A 14,561-nucleotide genomic window follows, 5' to 3' on the forward strand; every position below is an offset into this window, starting at 1 on the left:
TTTTTTTTTTTTTTTCCTCCCAGTCTGCTAGAGTATCCACACCTATGGAATTAGGTGAGGGGATGACAGACCAGTTCTAAGATGTCTGCTTTTGATCTGTTTTGAGGGCCTGGCCTTATTCAAGGCCAATCTTGGCTAGAAGATACCCATGGTGATTGACGCCTCTTGGGGATTTCAGTGGTAGGTGAAGATATAGTTTGTACTAAACTAGAACCTCTTATCAGCCTGAGTGCTAACCAACCAGATAGACAGAATGAGAATGCAGAGCAACTTTTCACTTTACTCTGTTATACCTTGGTAGTGGGGTTCGTTATTTTGTGGGAAGGTTTGTGTTACTGTGTTAGCAAAATCAGGTTACAAAAAAAGAAAACATTCTGTAGTTTGATTAAAATTGCATGGAAATTATCCCCTGCTGCAGATTCCCTGGCTGGGATTCTCCTTCCCATTTATGAATAATCAGGCCTCCCCATAGAATTTCATTTGCTAAAGGAGGTCTTTCCTGATACCCTGGTGCTGGTCTGCAGAGATTCTCCAGCTTTTACTCTCAGGTTCAGGATCAGTAGTCACCAGCCACATGTGGCCCTCAAGCACTTGAAATGTAGTTAGTCCAAGATTAGATATGCTCTAAGTGTAAAGTACACACCAAATTTCAACAACTTAGCACAAAATAAAATGTGAACCAACTTAAAATTGATATTACATGTTGAAATTATATTTTCTTGGATATAGTGGGCAAAATATATATATATTTTTTTAAGTATTTATTTGGCTGTACTGAGTCTTAGTTGCGGCACAGGGGAGCTTTAGTTGCAGCATGTGGGATCTTTAGTTGCGGCATGTGGGATCCAGTGCCCTGACCAGGGATCGAACCTGGGCCCCCTACATTGGAAGCTCAGAGTCGTAACCACTGGACCACCGGGGAAGTCCCAAAATATATATTATTAAAATTAATTTTCCCTGTTACTATTTACTTTTTTTTTTAAACGCAGCTCCTAGAAAATGTGACATCACACGTAAGGTTCACATTATATTCTGGTTTCAGTGCTGCTCTAGAGGTTGTTGAAGTCAGCTTGCCTAGTGTGAATTCAGTAAAGGCCACACAGTATGTCCAAGAAATCTCCTCATCTAATTTGCAAATTCCAGTTAGAAATTTAGTTTCAGTCAAATAAGTTTTCGCTACCAAGCCCTCCCTAACTGCCACCAACCCCTCCGTAAGTGCCACTACCACCAAAAATACAGATTTTCCCTGGGAAAAGTAATGCATTTACCTTCATATTTTCCACACTTTTGGACTCCTAAAGCACCATTTACTTTAGTCATATGGAACTACTTGCAGCTGATGCAACAAATCATACTACATACCATGTCTCCAATTCCTATGCTCACTGCACACTTTGGTCTAAAGAACTCCTACTTGTCCCTCAAAGCACAGCTCAAAAGTTGCCTTCTTAGGAAAGCAGCTCTGACATTTTACTATGATGTACTTACCCCTCTGCTGTGCTCCCACTGTGCCCATATTTACCCCTTGCACTGTGATTGCACTGTGATTGTGGAGGGACTGATGGGCCACTCTTCTAGACTGTAAGCTCCTTGGGTATTTTTATTTCATTTTGTATCTCCAGCACCTAGCACAGGATCTGGTACTTAGTAAGTTTCCAGCAAATGTTTGTTGAATTGAATGAAAAAAAAAAAGATCAAATTGATGGATTTGCAGCTGCCCCTGGCTTCATGTTCTCTTTTCTGCTGCTGGTTTTGTTTTTTCTTCTCATATTTATCACCCACTTTTTGCGTATTATTTTATCTTTTCAGGCTGTTGGTATTTTTGTGAGGCACCTTAAATAGAGTTCTGTCATTTTAATCTAGATGCTGCCTCTCAGGAAATAAAACATGGTGGGCAGAGCCCAAAGCTCAAGACTTCCAGTTACTTCTAGGACATTATCAACAATGGAGGGCAGTAGTACATAGAGAAGCATCTTTCTGGCAACCAGTACTGGCACTTATAGACAGAAAACCACAGCATGATGGTCCTCATCACACTGTCTGTTCAACCTGAAGTCTCCTGCTAGGGGGATGCTCTGTTTATAGAGATAGTTATAATCATGGATAGTTATAATCATGGGGAGATAGGGTTATACCTTCTGTTTCTAATGTTTCTTCTGTCTTGTTTCATTTGTTTTTAATCATCATTGTATTTTAGAATGATTAGGAACCAGATCAACAGTGCCTTCTTTTTGAATGACCAGACTCTGGAATTTTTAAGAATTCCTTCCACTCTTGCACCATCTACTGGCCCATCTGTGCCCCTCTGGATTATTATATTTGGTGTGATGTTTTGCCTCGTCATAGTGGCAACCATGCTATTGATTTTGTCAGGAATCCGGCAACATAGAAGGTAAGATATTTAAAGGGAGCGATTTAAAGAACATTTTCTTGTTTACTCATGACTTGGAAAAACAAGGAGAGGATTTTCCCCTAGCTGAAGAAAATGTGTTGTATCTGAAATTGAAAAAATTGGTGATTTTTCAAAATATCACTTATGCTCTTGTTTTTGGAGGCCGTGTCCCTAGGTTAACTATGAGTCCTTCCATTACTATCTTTCTTTCTATTCTACACCACGTGAATGTTTTATATCTAGAGTTGGCTTTAATATCTGGGTTATGATTTTGTAAGCTGGATATACAGAGCTAAGCAGACTTTTTGGGTAGGCAGAGTTAATCTTTGCTAGTCATCCACCTCCAAAGACTAGTAGTTCCATAGTCCTTTTCATGCCTCCTCCCCTTGGCCTGCCTCTTCCAGTGCCTGCAGCCGCCATCTTGTTCTACACACTTTTGCAGTGTTTCATATTCCCTCCCTTTGATGGATGCTCTTCCCTCTAGTGCCTATGATTTTGTATAGACCCATGATTCAAAGGCCACTGTGAACAGTGGCCTTTGAATCAACTTCCTGCATCAGAATTGCCTGGAACACTTGTTTAAATATAGGTTCCTTTGCCCTACCACAGACCCACTAAAGTCGAGTCTCTGAAGGAGATGCATTCTTTTAATTGAAGTTTGTTGATGTACAATTGAAGAAAATATGTTTTAATGAATATCTAGGCTATTCTAATTCATTTAGTTTCAGAGCTTCCAATTTAAGTACTTACATTTAGATTCCCACTCATGGAGTTCATTTAGCTGGATTCTGGGGCACATGCAAACTTTGCTATCTATAAATTATTGGTATTAGAGAGTTTCAGACCAGTGGGAGAGTTATTTAGGTAGAGAGGAGACAAGATTTCTTAGCACAATGAAAGGAGAAAATAATTTTGTTTACAAGCACCTCTGATCCAGAGGGGAAGTGGAGAGAGTCCTCAACTCTTCCGTAGACACTCTGATGCATCTAAACCTTCCCTTCTGATACCACGGAAGAGGAATTCTGGTAAGTGGGAATCACAGGCACACACATTGGTTTTCAAAAGGGTTGGTGCCCACACGGGACATGCAGGTTTTGTTTGGCCAAGTGTGTGTTTGACTAAATGTTTTTCCTGAGACTTTCTACTTTCCATATGGTTCACCCTGGTTACTAGCAGAAGGTAATCATTTTTAATTTGGGGCTTTATAATTTTTTTCACAAATGGTAAGTGAAATGCTATGGAATAAATGTGATTTATGTGTAGTGCCCAAATTAAGCTCAAAGATTAAGATCAAGTTGTACTTGCTTGCTTTTCTTGCTCTTGGCATGACACATAATGCTGAGAGGCTTGGTATAAATTATTAATCGGTTTTGTTTTGTTTTTCAGAATATTAAGAAATATTCTCTTGCAGTTTTTGAACACCTATGTTTAATAGTTTTAAGTTTTATATTAATCCTGAAATGCTAGGATTCTGTGGTTTCCAACAACTGTAACCTTTGTGAATTCACGCCATCTCCTTGGTTCCCAATTTCCTCACTCGTACACTACGGTGAAGGAGGTAGAAGAATGGGCTCTGGAGATAGACTGCTTGGATTCCAAGTATTTATTGCCTAGACTCTGCTCTTGTATGTAATCCGTGAACTGTGTGGATATCAGGAAATACAGGCAATGAGTCAGGGAACCCAAGCTCAAGAAGATAAGGTTTGTGGTGCGAGAGTCAAGTTGGTTAAATTTTTCTTTACTGTCTGTGCATAGATAACTTTGCTCAAGTGACAGTGAGGTATGTTAGAAAGAATTGATTTGCTGGGATCAAAAGAGTTAATAGAGTTCTTGAAGTAGTGCCTGGCACTACTGCTGTTAGCTGTTACTGGTATTTTATGATCCTGCCAGCTGCTGTTCTTTCAGCTCGTTCGTCTGGGATCAGCTGTCTCTTCCTTCTGGGCAGATTCTGCAGTAGTATAATAACTGAGTGTGTAGCATCATAATCCGTTGCCCGGGAGAAGGGAGGCTGTTGTCACAACCTTGCCTTCACGAATTTAGTTCATGTTCAAACCAGGAAACAGATGGACAAATCTCCTGTGTCAACCTGGAGAGCATCAATAATTAGCAAATAGAGTCAGGACAGTTACGACAATCTTCTGAAGAGAAACTGATTTGTTGGGTTTTCCATTTGATACGGAAAAAATTTGGTGGGTTTTTCTTGGGCAAAGTATTGCTTCAAAGGTGGGGAGAGGGTGCAGTTCGAAGTGGGGAGAGCCCTGATCATTGTGATGAAAGCGTTTTCTAATTGTGGAAAAATATGGGAGTTGCCCCTGAAAGCCTTTAGTGGTGAGGAAGACAAAGATTTGTTCAAGAATCCAATTCATACATTAGATAATAATGAACATAGTTTGTGTGATACAAAATCTTAAACCTAGAAGACGAGGAGGGACCACAGGGTCATCTGAATCACCATTCTTCTTCTGCACAGAAGAGTGCCAGTGTCCTCTAAGATATGTGCATCTTTATACTTACTACTGAAGAAATTTCTCAAGTAAAGCTTTAACTATTCTGGTAGCTGTGTCAATGACAGCATTCCACTGACTGTTCAGAACCGCTGGGTGGAAAGTATGCAGTCACTGGTGGCCCAAACTAGGTGAACTCAAATACTAGTTATACCCTTTAGGTGAGTGACCTTGGTTGCGTCATGTAATTTCTGTGGGTCTGTTTCTCCATCTGTTATGGGGAGATAATGTCTCACAGGACTTCCATGAGGATTGGGTGAGAAAATGTGTATAAAGTACCTAGGTTATAGTATGTACTAAATAAACGGTAATGATTATTATCCAAGATGAGCTTAACCCATTTCTGTGATTAAGGGATGCTGGAAAAAGATCTCTTTTCCATCCAGATATTGCCACCATACTGCAGAAAATTTTCCAGTTCAGTGGCTTATTGCTTGAGATTTTATTAGTTAACGAACACCTATTTTAAAAGGCAAGTGATCTTATTAGGCCTGCTGTTTACTATAATAGTGGTGGACTGACTAATCAGCTGTCTAAAAAAAGAAAAAGATACCCTGATTTGTAGCATTTGCTGACTTCCTATCCAGCCTGAAGTTTCTGAATGTTTGAGTCACCTCCAGCAAGCCTGTACCAGCCAGTTTCAACTCGCCATTACAACTGCCGCCTCTCCGTGAAATAATTCGAGGAGGTTGCTCCTTTATTACCATCTAGTTGAGAACAGCAGTTTGCAGAATTGAGAGATTTGTTGGAGGAAAAAAGTTGGAAAAGTGATTTTTTTTTCTTTTGGGGAGCAGCTAGGGAGTTGGGTATGTGGGAAGACAACCAAGATTAACTGCATATACTTGACAGTATGTCTGTACTAGATCTGTGTCTAGCCCCAGCCTGGAAGTGGATATTTTAGCTCTCTGGTCAGCTTTATAGTAATGGTGATGATGGTGATGATGTGATGTGTGTTTTAGTTGAAAGAGCACTGGATCAGTACTCCTAGTTTTGGGTTCCAGTCTCATGCCCTGGCATTTTTTAGCTGAATGACCTTGATCCAGTCAAGGTCATATATGGAAAATGAGGATAATATTTTCTTAAATAGTTACGATGATGGGAAGACAAAATTGGAGAATACACACAAGTGCTTCATACACTGGGGAGTGCTATATCAATGTAAAGAAACATCATCATCAAAAAGCAGTTACAAAGTGCTAATTCTGTGTAACCTGGCACGTTGTGCTATAACAGAAGAGTCACAGACACAGCACAATTTCAGACTTGTATGTATATAGTAGAGTTGATTCATGACTCCTGCATATAAATAGACTGTGATAATGTTATTTTCTTAGGAAGGGATCTTAAACAATGATCTGTATCCATCTCTCCAGAAGCCAAGGCCCAGAGAGGTAAAAATATCTTATTCCTTTATTGACCATCCATTATGTGATAGGAGCTCTAGAATGTATCATGGAAGAGACATACATAGATAACATGGGTGGTCCTTGCCTATAAGGCGATGATAGTCTTGTAGTTGTAACAAAGCCAGGTCAAGGACTCAGGACATTGAACCCTAGCTAGTGCTAGCAGTTGAGCAGAGTCACTAGTAAATTCACTTCGTTTATTTCTGTTTGTATTTCTCTTCCCATAAGGTCAATAGTAAAGGGAAGCGCATTTGGATTTCTATGATTTTTTTCACACAGGGGGTTGGGGCTCAGCCAATATTTTCATATACTGAAACTTCACATTCTTACAGTCTCAATTAAGTGAATAAATTGTCTCAAAAATAGAAATGTAAATGAAATCATAAACGTTAGAGCTAATAATTGTTTTACTTTGCTGTTCTTAAATGTACACACTCAAAAGGAATCAAATATGTGTTTTGAGCGAAGCCTGGGGAGACGAAATAGAGTTCTAGGTCTACTCCTTTCACCAGTTTCATCCCATTCTGAAAGACAAGTTGCTCTACATATTTGGGTCTCAGCTCCTGCATTTGAAAAACAGGGATAATAATAAAATCTACATAGTACTGCAGTAGGAATTAGGTGAGATGATGTGTACAAAGCACTTAGTCTGCCGTGTAATAGATACTAATTCTTATTGTTTTTGCCATCACATCACCAGTCTCACTGTGCTGCAACGCCCACTAAAATCATTCCAGCAGTGAGTGCTGCCATTTCCCCAGGACTCATCCATACTGATTATGACCACAGTCCCAGTTCCCCAGTAATTAACTCTGTCCTGTTTTGAAATCATACTTGCCTGTCCTTTGTTGTTTGTCTGGCTGTTCTTGGGCCTTGGGTTTTCAGCCCTATCTTGTTTGAAGGGAGACAAAAATACTGTTCCTGCTTTTAGCTGCCACTTTATCTTGAGCAAACCCTGATCCTCAACACCCCCTAGATACGTGGGCCACCCGATACAGGCAGACCTCACTTTAGTGTGCTTCACTTTATTGTGCTTCGCAGATACTGTGTTTTTTACAAATGGAAGCTTGTGGCAACCCTGCGTTGAGCAAGTCTGTCAGCACCATTTTTCCAACAGCATTGGCTCACTTTGTGTCTCTGCGTCACATTTTGGTAATTCTTGTAATACTCCGAACATTTTCATTATTATTTGTTATGGTGATCTGTGATCAGTGATCTTTGATGTAACTATTGGAATTGCGGGGGGGGGGCGGGGAGGTCCACAGACCACGCGCACATAAGATGGCAAACTTAATGATGAATATTGAGTGTTCTGACTGCTCCACCAACAAGATGTTCCCTGTCTCTCTCCCTCTCCTCCAGCCTCCTTATTCCCTGAGACACAACAGTATTGAAATCAGGCCAGTTGTTAACCCTACAGTGGCTTCTGAGTGTTCAAGTGAAAGGAAGAGTCACATGTCTCTCACTTTAAATCAAAAGCTAGAAATGATTAAGCTTAGTGAGGAAGGCATGTTGAAAGCTGAGACAGGCTGAAAGCTAGGTCTCTTACAGCAAACAGTTAGCCAAGTTGTGAATGCAAGGGAAAAGTTCTTGAAGGAAATAAAAAGTGCTAATTCAGTGAGCACACAAGTGGTAAGAAAGTGAAACAGCTTTATTGCTGATGTGGAGAAAGTTTCAGTGGTCTGGATAGAATATCAAACCAGCCAGAACATTTCCTTAAAGCAAAGCCTAATCCAAGCAAAGCCCTGATTCTATTCAGTGTTGTGAAAGCTGAGAGAAGTGAGGAAGCTGCAGAAGAAAAGTCTGAAGCCAGCAGAGGCTGGTTCATGAGGTTTGAGGAAAGAAGCCGTCTCCATAACCTCAGAGTGCCAGGTGACGCAGCAAGTGCTGATGGAGAAGCTGCAGCAAGTTACCCAGAGGGTCTAGCTGAGATAATTCATGATGGCAGCTACCCTAAACAACAGATTTTCAATGTAGATGAAACAGCCTTCTATTGGAAGAAGATGCCACCTAGGACTTCTATAGCTAGAGAGGAGAAGTCAATGCCTGGCTTCAAAGCTTCAAAGCACAGGCTGACTCTCTTGTTAGGGGCTAGTGCAGCTGGTGACTCAAAGTTGACGACAGTGCTCGTTTACCATTGTGAAAATCCCAGGGCCCTTAGGAATTACGCTAAATCTACTCTACATGCGCTCTATAAATGGAATAACAAAGCCTGGATGACAGCACATCTGTTTACAACATGGTTCACTGGATATTTTAAGCCCACTCTTGAGGCCTACTGCTCAGAAAAAGATTCCTTTTAAAATATTACTGCTGGGGCTTCCCTGGTGGTACAGTGGTTGAGAATCTGCCTGCCAATGCAGGGGACACGGGTTCGAGCCCTGGTCTGGGAGGATCCCACAGCAGGGCTCTATTACACGGCAGACTAGTGTGGCCCGTGAGCCACAACTACTGAGCCTTCGCATCTGGAGCTTGTGCTCCGCAACGAGAGGCCACGACAGTGAGAGGCCCGCGCACTGCCCTGAAGAGTGGCCCCCGCTCGCCGCAACTAGAGAAAGCCCTCGCACAGAAATGGAGACCCAACACAGCCAAAAATAAATTTATAAAATATTACTGCCCACTGACAATGCACGTAGTCACTCAAGAGCTCTGATGGAGATGTATAACAAGATTAATTTGTTTTCATGTCTGCTAACACAACATCCATTCCTCAGCCCATGGATCAAGGAGTAATTTAGACTTTCAAGTCATATTATTTAAGAAATACACTTCATAAAGCTACAGCTACCACAGATAGTGATTCCTGTGGTGGATCTGGGCAGTCAGTCAAAAACCTGGAAAGGATTCACCATTCTAGGTGCCATTAAGAACATTCATGATTCACAGGAAGGGATCCAAATATCAGCATTCACAGGAGTTTGGAAGAAGTTGATTCCAATCATCACGGATAACTCTGAGGGCTTCAAGGCTTAAGTGGAGGAAGCAGCTGCGGATGTGGTGGAAAAAGCAAGAGAACTAGAACTAGAAGTGGAGCCTGAAGATGTGACTGAATCATTGCAATCCCATGACAAAACCTTAACAAATGAGGAGTTGCTTCTTATGGATGAGCCAAAAAAGTGGTTTCTTGAGATGGAATCTACTCCTAGTGAAGATGCTGCGAAGATGGTCAAAATGACAACCAGCGATTTAAAATATGACATAAATTTAGTTGATACAGCAGCGGCAGGGTTTGAGAGGACTGACTCCAGTTTTGAAAGAAGTTCTCCTATGGGTAAAATGCTATCAAACAGCATTGCATGTTACATACAGAGAAGTCATTCATGAAAGGGAGTCAGTCGATGCAGCAAACGTCACTTTTGTCTAATTTTAAGTAATTGCCACACCCACCCAGCCTTCAGCCACCACCCTGATCAGTCAGCAGCCATTGACGTCAAGGCAGGACCCTCCACTAACAGAAAGGTTACAATTCGCTGAAGGCTCAGATGATGGTTAGCATTTTTTATCTCTAAAATATTTTTAAATTAAGGTATGTACTGTGATTTTTTTAGACATAATGCTATTGCACATTTAACAGACTACAGTGTAGTGTGGCTCGCTTTATTGAAGTTGAACCAAACCCGCTGTATCTCCGAGGTATGCCTGTACATTTTTGGTCCCGTCTTTTGCCCATCTTCCCTCTGGATTTATGAGAAATAGCCACACTAAGGCTTCTAAGAGCTACTTTCAGGTGTTTTAGTCATGCTTTTTGTTTGTTTAATCCTCTTCCTGAACCACCTGACATGCAGCAACAGCGGAAAGTCATTAACACTCATTTTTATTTTTCAGGAAAAAGAATTCATGTTTTTAGCAGGACATCAAATCAGAATGATCCAGAAAGATAGTTAAGTTTTATTATACTTAGAGCAATGTGCAGGCAGTGACTCAGTTTATTACAGGACACACTATGAAATGTGACAAAGGGCTGTATTACTGTTAGATGATAACCTTCGAGCTTCTTATCATGTCCGCCAGCCAGCAAGTTACTGACACTGCAGTTTGTGAAGCCTGGCAATGCCAAGACTGTGAACAACTAGGTCTAAGGTCACAAAAGAATAATATGTACCTAATTTGTCATGGACACGGCTCACGTTTTGATAAATTTCCACAGCGATTTTGCTCAGAATCTTTTTGATTAAGAGATCCTTCTTCTAAGGAAGAGAAACTTGTCCTCATCCATCTGCATCTTCCTTTTTCGTTCTTCCCCATTCCTTGTGATGCCTGGTGGATTATTTTTCCTTTGTGGTTGGTGGGGGAAGGGGAGGCAGGATTTCTTGCCATGATCTGCAAGTGTCCAGCTCTCTGCAATTTTTCTTCTAACTCTGTAAAAACATTTTTTTTAACTGAAGAAACCGGCAAATGAACACTGGCAACCATCATTTCTAAGACTGCTGTTGCATTGCCACCTACTTCAGAAAGCTCCATCCACAAGGATTTTTGTAATATGAGTTTCATAGTTACATACACAAATTTCAGGGTAAAAACTTGACTGTCAGAAACCTGTTTATTTCTATGGAGAATTATTATTCACTCCAAGCCCAATGAGGAGTGACTTGGGGAGAAATTGCATGAGCTAGGCATGTTTGATGATAATTTATAAATATACATTTGTCGCTAGGGTGTCATTCTTACTGAAACATCACTCCCTTTTATAATCCATGAAAAGGAGGGGAGGATGAGTGAAATTTGGAGTTTTCCTTTTTTACTGAGCCCTTTCTTTTCACTTCAGGACAAGAACTGTGTCTCTTCCAACACATAGTAGACACTCAAAACATAGTTATTGAATGAATGTTGGATACTGTGAATGGAAGTGATGTGTTCGACGGTTATAGAATGTCAGTTGTCTTTGCTTTCTGGACGATGTGGAAAATGATGAGATACCCCTGTCTACAGGAGGAGGGGCCAAAGAATTCTAGTCCTCTGATAGGTGATTTCACCTGGCTGGAGGACCTTCTCATCACAAGAAATTGTATGCCTACTCCAACTGGCACTGATCGTTGACCGCTGATGCTTGGAATGGACAGTGCAGTTCCTTCACCCTGAGGAAGGGAAAACACAGCAGCCTGTCCTTACCTAGGTCTCTGGGACTACAACCTGCCGACTTCCATTCCCAGGATTGGGCCTGTAGTGATATATTTTGGCATTTGACAGTGGCATGCGCAATGGCAAAATACTTTCAAGTGATGACAGTGGGATCTACAGTATTGAAATGCTACTTTACTTTTCTTTATAAACTCCACCTATTTGAAATTATCTAATAAACCATCAGTGAAGCCTGGCAAAATCTGTACTCCTAATTCCTAAGGTATGAAAATGAGTACTTTCCTCCATCCATTTGAAAAAATAACTATTCAATAAATACAAGAAATATCACGTGTACATTCCCTTCGTCCCTTCTTCCCTTCCTTCCCTCTTTCTTCTGATAGATCTCATTCAAAACCTACCTTGAGCTGCTGTCTGAGTAACTTTGCCTACAGCATTAGTCCATCCATTCTTCCATCCAGTTGTTTGTTCCATCACCCAACTACCGTCCAATCATCCATCCACCCATTCATCCCTCCATCTATTAATTCATCATCCAGCCAACCAGTCATTGATCTGCATTCATTGATCCATCCATTTATCTGTCTAACTAGCTAGCCAGCTACTCATGTGTCTGTCTATCCAATTCTAAGCACATTAGTTGAGTGCCTACTCTGTGCTGTCAGCTGTTTTACAAAATATCTTCTAATTTGGAGTTGTCTGATTAGTTCCTCCTGAGGGATTCAGATCAAAAATATTTGGTGATGGAGTAGGGCAGGAACACAGAACAGAGAATTTTATTTTAAAAAAAATATATCTTCTCGGTGCATCACGTCTAGAGGCACTTGTCAGTTTGTCTCGGTGATATTCACCAAATTTCTCCCTTTACAAAAAACAAATGTCTCTTTATAATTAGTACATTGCTTGTAGGGGTGTTACATTGAGACCCTGTGAGTATGCTATTCCTTAGTCATCTCCCACTCGGTGGTATAGTATCCATTGAGGAGCCTCATCAGAATCAATTATTATTATTTGGTGATTTTCTGTTTCTGTTGCACCTCCTATATTGGTTGTCATTCTTTTGTAAACAAGAGCTCTTTCTTTTCTCTGCCTTCCTCCACCATATTCTTTAAAGCACTTTGAAATGAGCTCTCATGTAGGACTAATAGGGACCTCTACCTTGATCATCTTTGGGGCATCTTCACCACCTCCTCACCCACTAGAAATTCACTACATTTCTAAGGGACTTCCATAGCGGTGGAAGTCCATCCTGGTCACCACAGCAATGTCCACCATCCCAGCCATGTGATCCACTCAGGTCTGCCTCTTTGGAGTTTTTACAGATTTCTGGGACAAGAGAATCTTTGACAAGTCTGGGAGCCTCATGCCTAACATCATGCCTCCATGGTGCCTCAACATCTAACTTGTGATAATCCTGAGGGAAACTCTTCTGCCCTCTAGTTGCCTAGAGGTACTCACATCTCTTTTCCCCCTACCTCGATGATATCAAGCACAATTGTCTCAGTGTCTTGGCCTTTAATAAAAGACAGGAAGAATGTTTGAATTTAAGGCTACATTTTTCCACACTCCAGGGAAGAATTAAGGATCTGGTTACCACTTGGATTGGAGTAGCAGGGTCTTTAAAGGGTCTGAGAATAAGCAACTTAAAAATTTACCTGTTAAATAGAATTTTTTGGAATGACCTGGGATTATAGCTATGAGCTGTAATTAGTAAAATGTGTTCTGAGTTCCAAAAACCTGGCTTAACAAATGAATGCAACTATTTTCTAATGAGTAGAGCCAAGGAATGATACCTGCAGTTTACAATGGTTACATCCTTTCTACAAAGTAATGTGAGTTTGCTTCTTGGCATCTCATCTCAACCTGATTTTTACCTAACATTTGCAGACCATTAATTTGTCAAATCTTGTGAGAGGAATTTATTACTTTTTTAAATTTAATTTTTGTGAACTTGTTCTCCTAGAGCTAAATTTTTTAACTTGCCAATTTACCATATATTTTCCTCACATTCCTTCATGCAGTTTGTGTGTGTGAATGTACATATGTATATGTGTGTATATACAAACATATTCATATAAATATACACATTCATATACATATATACATACACATATATACATATACATATATATATGTATATATATACATATATAATCCATGCAGGCTTCTGATCTTGATAGCATCTTTTCACCTCATCAACTCTGTATGATCTTAGAAATTTATTTGAAAATACACGATGTCATCCATTTTCCCCATCATTCCAAGTTTCCTCTTCCCTTTTCTTATCTCCATGTTTGTACAGAAGACCATCCTTTCTCTTCCTAGATCCCAACCATTCTTTTTATGTGCACTTAAGAAAAACAAAGGACCGTCTGAAATGTAAGACACTGAAGATAAATGGGAAAACACAATTACAATTGAAAACGGCATCCCCTGCGACCCCCTGGACATGAAGGGAGGGCACGTTAATGATGCCTTTGTGACAGAGGATGAGCAGCTCACCCCCCTCTGAACGGCTGCTGTTTTGTTTCCCTCTGAAACCACACTTTTTTCTGTGCAACTGCTGAACATCACAATTCATTGAGGGAAAATTATATATTTTGTGTTACCATTCTTCTTTTGTAAGAAATTTTGAATGTGCATGCAATTGAAAAGCAATGAATTATACCCATGAAGACCGTTGGAATAATAAGCTGTTGACTAGCCAAAATATTCTAAAATATTTCTCTGACAACACAGTGTGTAAGTGCAGGCATGTGACATTTGTAGTTACTGACTTTAAAATGCATTAGTATTTAAGCATTTCCAGCAATAAGGTCAGGCCAGTATCTATATATCACACTTTAGAGACTAAGATAAAATATTTTTCCAGTGGAGAATGCCTATAATATGGTGTCCAAATCATTGAAACTGGATCCTTTTTGAATATCATTTATATCACTCTGTATATGGTAAGATAAGCAAGAAGAACAAGTAATTACTGTAAATGGGTTGGATAAAAATGGGCGTATTGATATACAAGGTGGAATTTGATCCTGTTATCATACCAACAGTTGCTTATATATATTTTCTGACTATCAGTCTCTAATAGGGCATCTCTATTCATTGATTATTTCTGCAGTTTGTAGAAGTACAATCTATGCTAACTTAATAAAGTGCTAATCATCTCTTTTTAAGTGA

General features: G+C 40.1%; 1 protein-coding gene across 1 annotated transcript; it reads left to right on the forward strand.

Annotated features, from left to right (window-relative positions):
* The first annotated feature begins 6 nt into the window (after nt 1-6).
* Nucleotides 7-14,561, forward strand: CLTRN (collectrin, amino acid transport regulator). The gene is given in 4 exon segments (XM_029240066.1): nt 7-180; nt 2,198-2,392; nt 2,636; nt 13,738-14,561. Coding segments are annotated over 3 exon segments (351 nt in total). The 5' UTR covers nt 7-180; nt 2,198; the 3' UTR covers nt 13,894-14,561.

This window comes from Monodon monoceros, unplaced genomic scaffold (assembly GCF_005190385.1).
Source record: "Monodon monoceros isolate NGI ecotype Baffin Bay Population unplaced genomic scaffold, NGI_Narwhal_1 Super_Scaffold_22, whole genome shotgun sequence".
Lineage (NCBI taxonomy): Eukaryota > Metazoa > Chordata > Mammalia > Artiodactyla > Monodontidae > Monodon > Monodon monoceros.